Source organism: Thalia democratica, chromosome 6 (assembly GCF_965202585.1).
Source record: "Thalia democratica chromosome 6, ktThaDemo2.hap1.1, whole genome shotgun sequence".
Lineage (NCBI taxonomy): Eukaryota > Metazoa > Chordata > Thaliacea > Salpida > Salpidae > Thalia > Thalia democratica.
Genome location: NC_139170.1, coordinates 40,042,483 through 40,056,258, shown reverse-complemented (window position 1 = coordinate 40,056,258; position 13,776 = coordinate 40,042,483). Strand labels below are relative to the sequence as shown.

General features: G+C 25.9%; 1 protein-coding gene across 1 annotated transcript; it reads right to left on the bottom strand.

Annotated features, from left to right (window-relative positions):
• Positions 1–868: 868 nt before the first annotated feature.
• Positions 869–7,933, bottom strand: LOC145839065 (rho GTPase-activating protein 19-like). Its single transcript, XM_082946675.1, has 5 exons — positions 7,880–7,933; positions 5,914–6,206; positions 1,874–2,432; positions 1,500–1,687; positions 869–1,213 (listed from the first exon to the last, which is right to left on the bottom strand). The coding sequence occupies exons 1-5, from the start codon at positions 7,905–7,907 to the stop codon at positions 869–871; spliced, it is 1,413 nt and encodes a 470-aa protein (XP_082802801.1). The 5' UTR covers positions 7,908–7,933.
• Between the last annotated feature and the right edge of the window lie 5,843 nt (positions 7,934–13,776).

Genomic DNA, 13,776 nt, shown 5'->3' with positions numbered 1-13,776 from the left:
AAAAGTTCAACTTTTTTTTTGAAAATAAAGAATGTTTAATGCAGGTGGTGGAAATAATAAGTTGAAATATACCTAAATGTTGGCTGAATTTTTACTAACAGATAGAAATAAACTTATAATCGAAAGACAAACTCCGTAAAAACAATTTCTTTATTTGAGAGCTTATCACAAAAAAAAGTCAAACAGAATTATTGGGCAAGTTATATCGTGTTTAAATTTATGTCGAAGTAAAAATGAAAACTCACGCTTTATAAAAGACTTATGTTATGAAACTGATATTATGCAACATTTTAATTTAAAAGACAACAAAACGAGGTTTGTAGCACAAACAGAACTGGATTAAAAATTGCAATTTATGTACAAATTTCACAAGTGTTCGAGTTTTTTGCAATCCTTTCTAAACCTTGAGGACGGAGAGCTTTGCACAAATAGTCATGTGGCCCTTTCTTATGCTGAAAAAAAAATTAAATTATCAATCAAAACTTGTCTATTATTAATTAAATTATTTTTCTTAAATGGTTGAAGCAAAATCATTTATATAAATAAAGTAGAATTAATCTTAAAACTATATTTTTTGTCCTTTTAGACCTCTAATTGTTTCTTTAATAATTAATTTGTGTATGTGTTATAACCATTATACATACAAACATTAAAAAGATAGCTTTTAAATTAAAGCATTAGTAACATTAAACTTCATATAAAAAACAAGCTCTTTATATAACATTTATTAGTATATTTTTTGATAACAATAATCCAAATCTAATTTGTTTTAAAAGTGAAAACAAATATCAATAAGAAAAGTCGTTTCATACTGAACTAGATACTCTAAAAATTCTAAAATATGTTCCAATCATTCAACTTACTGTAATCAAGATTCGAGGCTCGAGCTGCTCCCTTTCACCGGAGCCGAAGTAACTGATACATTTATAAAATTTTCATCTTTAGTTTTATCAATCTTGGCAACTTTTAATTTGCTCAAAACTTGCGTGCTCTGGCTCCGCTTCCTCGATTCCTTCAAATTACCTGCTGCTTCTGAAGACTTATCAGACAAGTTTTCCGCAGATTTGGAGTCTTTTTTAGCACCAGACAAGTTTTCCAACTTATTTTTCTTCTTCCTGATGTCCTTTTCGTCCACAAACAGTTTTTTCTTCACCTCTTTGGTGGGAGTGTTGTTCAGTATGGTCTGCTCGTGCTTGTTGAATATCTTCAGCACCTATTCAGGGTATTAAGAGAATTCAGCATTAAAGTTCAACATTAAAATTCTCAACACATAGCAATAAAAATAGCAAAACTATCTACAAAAATTTACTTAAAATACTCACTTGATCATTGTATTAACATTGATAAACATCAAAGTAATCATTTAGAAAATTCAACTTTATTTGATTTTTATAAAATTTTATATAATGAAAGCATATAGTTTTATATAATGAATTTTATATAATGAAAGTATATAATTTTATTTAATGAAAATATGTCAATGAAGACATGTTACAAACCTTTTTGTTCACCGGACTGCTCGGGTCCTTCCACGCTTCTGTTAAAAGTGTGCTCATGGCGTCGTTGGTCGCTTTCTCCTTTTCGAGCTTGTACGCTCCCTTTAGTTTCATCGCCGACGATGGCGCCACCAAACGGGTGGACGTCACTTGGGGAGAAAGGCAGTTTTCCGGTAATGGGAAGAACTGACCTGAAATTAAAAGTATAACAACTTCAGTTCTCAAACAGTTTAAAAAAATCAACGATTGCTTTGAAAAATCTACAAATTTCATTGCATATATAACTTTAAAACGTTTTCAGGTTCACAATCCGCCTTCAATAAACTAATCAAATAAAACATAATTAAATATTGTTAATAACACTGCACTTTACTGACCTGCTGATTTTCTTATGTAAGCAGGAGCTTTGAATATTTTCTGGGAGTGTCTGATCATGAATGCCACGTACATGTTCAGGATTGTGACTTTCTCTTTCAGGTTTTCCGCCTTCATGCTACGAGGCCATATTATGTGCGGGGCGAACATTGTAGACAAATTTGCAGCTGACATTTTGTTCTTATTTTGTTGTTTTGCCGTTTTGTACAGCAAGTCGAATATGGCTTGCAGTAGTTGCCTGTACTGAGTTGGAAGAAGTAGTAGTAAAAGCTGCAAGCACTCCGTCACTTTGTCCTTCCGTTCCGCTCTGTTGAACTCTGCCACCTGCAAGTGAGCCTCGAAGTACTTGGTGGGGATCAGCAATGGTTCCTTCAGCAGCTTCAAGTAGTTCTTCAGTACTGAGGCGGCGTCGACCGGTTTGAACTGCGACTTGCTGAAGTCTATGTGGGCATTCGTGCCGAGTGCTGTTGTTAGTTGGTTCTGTCGGTTGGAACTTCCCGGCTGCCTGAAGATGCCTTCGGTGTCAAGGTGGTCTTCCAAGTACACCGTCAGTTGGCCGATCTGTGGGAAGTTATTTCATTTATGTGTTATTCAAACTACTTGTCATGAACTATTTTCAATGTTTTCATCTTAAATAGCTTTTCGCACATTTTGTTTAATAAGATTTTGGCCTCATTGCTTTACTGGCATAACCTTTTATTGTATGATATCCATCAAGAAGTTTTACAAATAAAATAATAATCATATAAAAAATTAAAATATTTTTGGGCTTTTTTTGAAAATATGAATGACCAAGTGGCAAAAAGTATTTTGTGCCACAAAAGAATTGAAAAACAAAAGACTTTACAAATTACATGATATTGAAACGCTATTAAATAAACTTAGTATGAAGTAAAAATAATAAAAATAGCATATTAACTTAAGTAAACCAGAATCGTTTACACTAACCAGAAAACTTGTCTATTTTATTTCATTTTGGCTATATACAATTTATAAGTGTTAAAATTATAGTTGTAAGTTTCGAACATGTACAACTTTTTGAAAAATAAAACTATTTATTTTATCAAATAACATAAACAAACTATATTTAGCTTTTACAAAGAAAAAATATACTTACTATGAATTTGATCTTTTTTTAAAACTTTTTTGTGTAGAATAACATACTTATTGGTTATTTGTAAAACTTTCACGGGTGATAATCTTGCAAAAACCCCTTGATTGTATACATAGTCGAAATTGGTCAAAAACCCTTAATACATTGTACTCAAGTTTTCTATAACCTTTTAATCCTTTATTTTATTAGCCGAAAATACTTAGTTTTAAATAAGGGATAAAACCCTAATTCCTAATTCAAAACTAATTAACCGCATGAGTAACAACTTTTTAGAATATTAATTCATGTAAAAATTCATACACAAAATTATGCTTGGTTGCGTTTACTTGAAGTACATTAAGTACTTCTTTTTTTTATAACTAAAATTTAATTAATTAAAATAAACAAATTATATAATTCTAAAAAGTATACTTGAAGTTTGGTGTGCCTATCATAAATTAATCTCAACGAAATATCATAAAATTAAGTTTATTAACTACTATTGTAATAATGAAATTATTCAGTTCGTAACAATATTTCTTTAAAACACACTTTGATAAAAGTTCATATCAAAACTAATTTAAAATTTAGTTTTTTTAATCTCGTAGTAATATAGTAATATTACCTAATTTAACATTTTACCTTTAGTAATTGAATAAAAAAATTGAAAGTAATGTTGGTGTTAGGGCCACAGTGGGTTCACGTTAGTTTTCACAAGTGTATCTTAATTTGTAGAGGTTTATCTAAGTTTTAAAATACATTTAATTGTTACCAAATTCAAAATAATTTTCGAGATATGAGCGATCAAAGTTTGTCGGCTCAAGAGGTTTCATATAGAAGAAGCAAACAAAAATTGCGAAAAAAGACTATTTACTTAGATAACTTCTTCTTCTTAATTTTTGAATCAACATTCTTTAAATTTTCACAGTAAGTCTATTACTAATAATTTTTTTTTTAATGCAGGAATACTTTTAATTTTAAAAAGGAAGAGCTTCATCAAAAAATCACTATTTTTTCAAACAAAATTTTTTATTTATTAATATTTTCGTAAGTCCAACATTAATTTCTTTAAAGTATATAAGGTATGTTTTCTTAAAAGTTTAGGATTTTAAGGTTAAAAAAGTAAGTAAAAATATATATTAATACTTTTTATTTAACTTGACTTCAGTTGTAGTAATATGGAAAAATATAAAATCAAAACTAAAAGTTACTTAATTACTTAAAATTTAAGTATCAAACTTTGATTACATTAAATAAAAACTTTCATGCTTTTTTACTTGCAATGAAATTTCATCTTTTGTAAGTTTATCTATTTTTTTGAATGACGAGCTACAAAGAAGAAATTACGTGTTTCAAATAAGCAAATTAGATTAAGTGACTTTTATAACTGATGCAAGCTTATTACATTAAACTTAAGTGGAGCTCAGAGGAAGTCTTACTTGTTAAAGCAGTTGAACATTTGGTATTTTGAAAAAAGAATGCAACATTTTTCAACCTTAACAGTCTCAGTTTGTACGGTTAGACATATATAACTTAATTCTTTTCATTCTTTCATATTCAAGTTTCATTTTAATAACATTATGTTTTACTTAATATTTTTTTTTTAAGTTTATTACTTACATTTTTGTTTTAGTTCATGAGCTTCGTAATATTATATTTAATAAAATTAAACAGTTTTGTTTAAGAAAATAAGAGTTTGTGGTCTGAAGACTTAAAATAGTTACCTTTATAAACAGTCAGCCCTGAAACTGAAAAATGTAGTAAAATTAGGATCTGGTCTGAGATAGTCCACCTAAACCTATGGCTTTAAAATATTTTGTCACAAAAAAAAAACACTGTTTAAAAATGATTCACGGCCATTTAGGTGGCCAAGGTTTTTTTTTACAAACGAATAAATGGCTTTCATGTTAAAGTTTAAACTAAAAACTAGAAGTCACTTTTTAAGAGTTGATAAAAAAATTAATTAACTTCTATAATTATTATTCTTTGATTTTTGTTAATATTCGTTATTCAATTACTGAAGTATCAAAAAAAAAATAACAGTCAGTCTTCTTAAAAACTTGAAATTAAGCAAAACATTTTTTTTTAACTAGGGAACTAAAGTTTAAGGAAACTATCTTTAAAAATTTAAAATAAATCACATGTTGTAATTTTGTTAGAAAAATAAACTAGTTTACAATATACAAATTTAAGAAAATAACACTTATTTTTTACTTATTAGATTTTGATAAGCTGTAATAAAACTCTTAAAATAAGATAACTTGTTAAAACTATGGTTGACCCTTTATGGCTTTAGTTTGATGATATTTAACAAAAAACATTGTAGGATTAACGATAACCTATTTTAAAATATAAATGGATATGTTAGATAAATTAAAATTTTTAAATAAAAAAAAGTACTAATATGATAAAAATAAGGTTGGTAAATCATTTAACTATTTTTTCTAGTAATTTTTTCAAAAAATTGATCTATGTAAAGCCTTTTTCGCAATTAATTATTTAAATTTTTATATAAAAATTCGATTTTTTTTTTAGTATAGTCAATAAAATTTTAAACTACTTAGAATGTGGGATTAAAATTAATATTGTAAAAAAAGTTAAACTTTTCTGTCAAAAACAACCTTTGATTTAAAATCAAAATATTTTTTATTTGAAAAAAAATGAAATTTTTATTTAACTTAATTCACTGAACAATAGTCTATGTAAATATTAATCTTCAAAATAAAAAAATAAATAACGTATACCAAAATTGTTATTAAATATCAAACCCTTTGAATGTGTAAAATATTTTAGTTTTCCAATAGTTTCTAATTTATGTTAACTTAGAATTGATAGGTTTATTAAAATGGCTAATTTTAAAAGGATTTCAAGACAATTTACAAATACAGTAACAAAAAGTATATAATCAAAAAAAAACAACTATATTAGAATAAGTGGAGAATAATAAACCTGTTTCAACACATCTTCGCTGATATCAATCTCCTCTTTATCCTCTTTCTTCTTTGAAGTCAGCTTGCTCATTATCTTCTGCATCGCGTTCTTCTCATTATTAACCTTGTCAACCCTCGGGTCGTACTGCCCTCTAATGGTCTCCAGCATGGTCCCTGGCAGGTCAAGGTGCCGGGTTATGTGGCTGATGACCAGCTCTTCAAACGCGTCATAGTTCTCGTATTTGAGTTTAATCACGAGGAAGTCAGGGTCAGAGTACTGGCGTCTCATTTTAGGTGTTTGCTGGGGTGTGTCTGTGAAAAAAAAACAAATGTTTAGAGTGAAAAAGTGTAAAGTAGAGTTTTTGTACTTTAGTATTTCACAGAACTGCCACTCTTTGAGTCAAAAAAATTGTCCTGAGTTACCAAAAACTGTCATGAACAAGCTCAAACAGTTTTTAGTCATCCTGAGTTTTAACAATTTTTTTATTTTTATTTTTCAAAATTAAAAAAATCATATTCTTCAACAAAACTGGTTATAAAAGAACAAAATATTGTAACTAAATCAACTAAGGTTTAACATTTTTAACTGTTAAAAAACTATCTTGATTTTTTTATTAGAAAATAAAAACTATCCTGAGTTACCCTGAGCTTAACATAAATTCAAAATACCCTAAGTTATCCTGAGTTATCCTTTAAAAAGATCTTAGTTACTGGTAATGAAAATATTTTTGTAAGGTTTACAACTATTGTTTGTATTGTTTTTCAAGATATGTATCGAAGGTTAGCTTACTGGTATAAGTAGTATAACTGAGAATTAGGTGTAAAAATATTGTTGCTAGTAGCAAAGTATTTCAATGACCATCTATGACCATCAATCACCAGCTAAATGTTAAGTCACTAATAATGTTACTAGGTTTTTTCATAAAAAAAATGATCAATAAAATTGTTATTGCAACTTTATGCTACAAATAGTGTTTTAACTTATAGGCATTCTGATTATTTAAATTGAAAAGTATATTTTGAACTATTAATAAACTTAAAATGAAATAAACTTATGGAAGGTTAACTTGCAAGATAAAGTTAAAATTTTGTTAATGGGTAATTAGTAAACTGGAGAATAAATAAACTGCTGTTGTGGTTTATTATAGTTAAATTAGCAGCACTTTATGTACTTTATAAACACTTTTAACAAAATATTACTTTTTAACTACTGCATCTCTAAATTTAAAAGAAAACTTGTAAAAAACACAACTTATAAGAGGTGACTTTGTAAAATAATACAAACTGATAATTAAAAGGTGTAAAATTTTTGTTGTTTTAATTTACCATATTAAATACCTGTTTTGAAGGAATATTTTTCATTTGTTGTTGAAAATAATTTAACAGACCTATATAATGTTTATATTTGTTCAAAAAGGTCTAACATACAATTTTTTTAATTAAACTAGAGGTATAGCAACTGAGTAAGTACATAATAACCATACTTTACTAAATTTGCATCAGCTGATTTTTTTTTAGTTTTAATTAAAAATACCAAAAAATATCATTTTAGAGAGAAAAGGTGCAAAGGGTAGACGCATAGAGGAAATATTTTTAAAGAGATGCTTTTTAATTAAAAATAAATTCACTGTTAAAAAGATTTAAAAATTTTTTAAATATTTTAGCTTCAATCAAAGAGAAGCTCACAGCTTTTAACCAATTAATATTAAAACTGGTGCTAAACGCAGTAAATATTAGTTTTAAGTAAACAAGATTATTTTCTAACAAAACAAAGTGAATTCCTTTTATACTAATTAAATTAGTTCAAAATTTACTTTTCAATTTAAATAATTTCAAGTTACTACAACTAAAAACAAAGAAAACTATTTTTCATATCTTTCATTTAAATATAATAAGGCAACAAAAATATTGTACTTTTTACAGCACATTAGTTCTAACTTACGTTAGGATTAAAATAATAGCTTTATTAAAAGCAAAAAACTTACTTTGATCCTGAGTGTCCATTCTTTCCATTGCAAAATTAAAACAATTAAAAATAGTTCGACCTGTATTCAGACTTTATGACTATCATTGAATAAAAACTTATCATACTATTTGAAAATATCAAGATTGTCATTTGAAAAATTTTAATTGTGATGTTAAAAACCATTTGGTTTTTACTATATTTAAAAGTGTTATTCTTTGCTGTTTACATAAACTAATCTTTGTTTTCTTAAAATTTGTAGATAGCTACAAATAATTAAAATATAAAGATAATTCAGTTTTTGAAATATCATTATTTAATCACAAGCAAATTTAAGTGCATAAGTCTAATTTGACTTTTACAATTTTATTTTACTTTGTAATGTTTTATCCTAAATATAAGAAATTTTAACAGTGTATTAATACTCAAAGTAATTTTTGAGATATAAGTGATCAAAGTCAATAAGCTCAATAGGTACTTTACAGAGATCAAACCTGAAAAATATACTTTTTCATTATAAATCTATTTTATATTTGATTTTTTAATCAATTTTGTTCAAATGTTTACAGTATTTCTACTATTAATATTTTATTTCTTTAAATACACAATGTTTTTCAAAAAATATTTTTTTACTTAATAAAACACTATTTTTTGTTGTTGTGTAATAATTTTCATTTCTAATACTTTTGAAATTCAATCATTAAAAGTTCTTTAAAATATGCAGTGAATGTTTTCTAAATATTTCAGGTTTCTAGCTGAAAAACAAAGGAAGAAGATATTTTATAGTCAAGTTATAAATATCAGAAAACTGGCAATGAAAAATAGGGTCCATTAGATCGAAAACTTTTGTATCAGAATTTTTCATAAAAAACTTAATGTTTCAAAGTTTAATAAAAACTTTTATATTGTTTAAAAATTAACTTATAGTTTATACCTTAAGCTTTTGTATAAGAATCAATGGTAAACTTCGTAAAAAATAATGTTTTACCCTCTACACCCATTATGATTTAAGTTAATAAATTTAACAGTTTTACTAAATTGAGAAAAGAAATGAACTGAAAATGGTACATTTATAGTTTTAATACAGATTAATACAAATACACATTATAAACAGTTATGCATCTGCACAAAGTAAGTTCTAAATCTATAAAATAAGTGGAATCAAAAACTTTTTAAAAAAGTAAAACTGAATTATTATATTAATTCAAATAAACTTTAATGTTATTGCAAATTTAGTGTTTTATTTGCTACCAAACTATAGTGGCTTTAAAAAATTACAACTTTATCAAGTATAACACAATAGTGATTTGGGTTTGGTTTAAGGATAGTGGATTTGGAATAAAAAAAAAGAATTTTGTAGTTACTTGGAGATTTTTTTTCGAATTCTAGATTTTCAGGTAAAATTGCCACCATAAATTAGGCCCTCATTTAATAATTAATCTTAAATAGTAATTTATTTTTGCTTGTTTTATACAAAATTCAATTAAAATTAGTGATAATATATCGATTAGTACTATTAATTAAAATAAATGTTGCCTACAAATAAGTTTCACCAAAAAAATTAGCTTTGGACTTGGAAAAAATACTAGCTTCTGAGTTTACTAATGCTAATTCACTAAATATCTTAAGGAATAATGATTAAATTTTTCAGAGTTGACAATGGATTATAAGATTTCTTTAAGGTCTTAGTACTAGTATTTTTGTACACTTTTTGTATATAATTAATTTTTAAGTAAAAACTATCTTAAGTTGTAAATAAAATATTGGAAAGATACTATAATGCTACTTTAAATTTGTTTTAAAATAAATTGAATTGTTGTATACAACAGATTTTTGTACCTAGTCAAAATTTTATCATTTTAAATATTAAAATTGATGAGAAATTCAGGTTTTTTTAGTTATTTTTGTTCGAAATTCAAGGTTTTTCAAGATTGTTTTTTTTTTCAATTTTCAGGTTTTTCTTTTATTTAAGGTTTTTTGGCAACCCTACTTGTTTGCACATGAGACCACCACTAATCTTTGATCTTGCAACCTTCATAATAGAGTTTTAAAAGCCATCATGCTACACTTTTTGCTTGCACAAGTCATGTTGTGTTAATAATGCTACAAGTTAAAAATAAAATAATGCATAAAAGTTTGTGGCTTATTTATAGTTTGAAAAAGTTTTTGTTCAAAACATTCATACTAACTTGCTGCATAAGTAGCATTGTAAACACAACATACTTGAATTGCAGTGAGTAGTCAAGGAATCTTTATTTACCTAAACTACACCTTATACAAGTATGTTAAAAGCCACTAACGGTTATAAATTTATTTTCTTTCCTCCTGATTTAACAAGCTCAAAATAACCATGAAATTTGGGAGTTATTGCATGGTTGTTTGTCAAGTAATGAAACAGATACAAATTCTTCTTTTTTATTTTTTAATGTTTTATCATTCTATGAGCTAGACAATGAAAACTAGAAACTACTAACTAAAATAAGGTTTTGAGTAGTGTAGAGAATTAGTTTGCCTTCATTATGGCAGACCTGCAACTCTGCTAGATCAGCTAACTATGCTAAAGAGATGTGGAAGAAATTTATTGATGTAACTATCAAAAATGACTTTCTAAAAGCAGACTTAAGAAAAGTTTAAACAGTGCTAGTTAACAACATTTAGAGCTTTTTTAAAATTTCAACATTAATGCCACACATTGAGATATTGATAAACTCGTAGGAACTGACAATGAAAGCAGTGAAATTTTGTAAAAAGAAATATTAGAACAACCAAACTGTTTTTATAGAAAACGCTTAGCCAAAAATGAAGATATTATTACACCAGATGAGGATTAAAAAATACACTCAAGGTAGCAAATGTACTTTCAAAAGAGTGAAATTATGTTCTGCAAATTTTTACAAAACTTAAGTTGAATCTGGCCCACAAAAGATAAAAGAGGTCAATGAGAATGTAAATCTGATCTGTCAAACCAAATTTTGAAACTTAAACTTTCTGGAATTTAAAATGGTGAAAAAAATGTCTTAAGTAAAACTTACATAGATTAGAAACTGGCACTAGATATAGCAAAACAAGGTTGCATAGAAATAGTATTTTGTCAAAATCAAATTGAAAGATAAGTAATTTTCTTGAAGTAGTAAATGAAAATGCTTGTGACTTTCTTTCACTCCTGAGAAATTAAAATACCAATTGTACTTAGTTTGTTATTAAGTTAATTTCATTTTTTAATGTAATACTTTTTCTTAAAATATTGGATATGATATATAATATGTGAGTTTACAACTATTTTTTTGATTTCATAAGGGTATAGGGGTATACAATATTTTATTTTTCAAAAATTAACACTTGACATTATTTGAAAGGTTAGATTGCAAAATATAAGATACTTTCTAACAAACAAAAAACTTAATTTTATTTTTTAAATATAACTAGTTTTGTAAAAAATCAGTAATTAACTAAGATGATGTCGCACCAATATCAAGCTGAAGTTATATTCTGTTCAATGTCTTTTTAAACAATAATTTCAGGCTAGAAAATTATATTTTTTAATTACATAAATAAAACTAAACTTATTTATCATAAACTAATAAAACTTAAATATTTAATCGCTCTTATTTTACAACATAAATCAACAATCATTTATATCAATTACTATATTGTAAAATAAAATCAATAAAATATTTAAGTTTGTAGTATTTAAATTTAATTCTTACAATGTATTTATATAGCTTGTTTAATACAAAGTATCTTTTTAAATTTAATATTAGGATTTTTATCATATAAGGATTTTATCATTGATTTTTTGCGTAAAATTAATGTTAAAATTCTTTTATTTTAATACAATTTTAGCTTATTATTGGTGAGACATCAACCTAGGTAATTACCAAAAAACCCAATACAACAGTATGGAATGAAAAAATATGGCCAATTTTCTTACAATGCTAAAAAACTCACACAACTTATCTCCACCTTCTTTTTAAAATAAATTTTCATCAAGTTATCAGGCAATTCTTTTAAATAGGAAGGAACTTAAAGCCATATGGGGTTAACCATGTTTTTTACAAGTTTATCTTATTTTATTAAGTTTTTTCAAAGCTTCAAGATGCTTTTCATAGTTTTAAAAGTTTTGAATTATTTTTTAGGATATGACTAGTCAAAGTCGGGCCGCATAATAGGTTCCCTATGGGAAGGGAAAACTAAAATAGCAATAAAAGACTATTTTATTTAAAATCTATCTCCTCCTACATTTTTCAAGCAATCTTCTTTAAACTTTCACAATCTAATCTTTTTACTATAACAAAAAGTGTTAATTAGGAATTAATAAAAAAATTTTTTTTTTAAATATTTAAATTCATAAGTAACGTTTTTTTTCTTTTAATATTAAGAAACATTTCCTGAAAATTTGAAGAAGATTGCTTGAAAAATGAAGGAGGAGAGAGATTTTTAGTTAATTTTCAAATTTCATAGAAAATTGACCCTGAAATATTTGTGGTCTATACGTTTGTATCGGAAACTTTTTACATATAATAAAATATCTCAAAAATTAAATAATAATTTTGAATTCTATAAAAACTGGCTTGTAGGTTGTATTTAAAGCTTTCATATGAAAGCCAAAGTTATTTTTAGTAAAAAATGAACTAATATTGTCTAAGGTTTCAAAATCAAAAACAATTGCAAGTCACCTTACAAATTATATAGTACTGTTGTGTGCAGGTAAAAACGAAAAATTAATAAAAAAGTAACAGTAACAGAATAATTAAAAAAGGGATTTTATTTTAATATTTACAGTTTCAACTATTACTATGTAAATATTGGTGGGAAATAATTTTCACTATTTTGAAAGTACATTTCCCATCTTGCATATATTAATTCATCTTCATCTGATGTAATATTATCTTAATTTTTGGCTAAGTGTCTTTTATAAAAACAGTTTGATTCTTATAATACTTCTTCTTAGAACTTTTGACTGCTTTCATTGTCAGTGGCTTTAGTAGAACCATTAAAGACACATACACCTTATAATACTTTAATGTATTACTGAGATAACACATTAAAAAACAAATAATTTGTTTTAATTATTATACAGTATAAGTAATATATTACTGTATATCAGTAATATATTACACAGTAAATGACAACAATCTTTTTTTTTAACTTTGTTAAATGCTTTCAATGTTAAAAAATTTGAGGATGTGACCTGATGGCATAAGGGTTCTAGTGGTAATACCAAAAATTTTCTGTCTGAACTTTACAAGATTAAAACCCAGTGGTTGACACAAATAGAAAAATAATTACACTACTTTTAAATTGACACTAAAACTGTTGAAGTGATAAATTTCATTAAAATTACTTAGTAAAAACTTTTAATTACTCTCTCTTTGATTGGTATAACTATATTGATAGGTTTTGAAAATTAACAAAACAATATTATTTTTAATGAATAAGTATTTGGTGTTTTTGTTGTTTTTTAAGTAGTAACAAATACCATAATTTCCTGCTTAAACAAAAAATAACCATGATGTTTAACAGAAGGTTTATCATAATTCTGACTATAAAATCAAACTTATTTTGTCAGCAACAAAAATATTTTTATTTTTCTGATTTTTCAAATTTGTTTGATTTTTAAATATTTCACATTCCTATTGTATTGCTGTTCAAACTTGGCGGCTTGCTAATAATCAATCAGGATTAGATAATTTCAATTTAGTGAAGAAAAGTACCACCAGTAGCGCTAAGTCATTGTCAATCAGATAAAGCTATTTTGAAAAACTATTTTTAAGCCGCTTGTAATGCAAAACAAACCCATCTAAATCAGCGATTTTTAACCTGAGGGTAAGTTCCCTTGTTTTAGGGGGTTAAAACGCTTAAAAAGAAAGTAGAAATTCAACGAAATGTATTGACTAATTTAGTTATTGTACCCTAAAA

Excerpts from the sequence above, each read along its gene's own strand:
- LOC145839065 (XM_082946675.1), bottom strand. The coding sequence starts at position 7,907 with ATGGAAAGAATGGACACTCAGGATCAAA. Across the intron at positions 2,433-5,913 it reads GCGAAGATGTGTTGAAACAG|ATCGGCCAACTGACGGTGTA; the intron begins GTTTATTATTCT and ends AACTTCCCACAG. Across the intron at positions 1,214-1,499 it reads GCAGTCCGGTGAACAAAAAG|GTGCTGAAGATATTCAACAA; the intron begins GTTTGTAACATG and ends TACCCTGAATAG.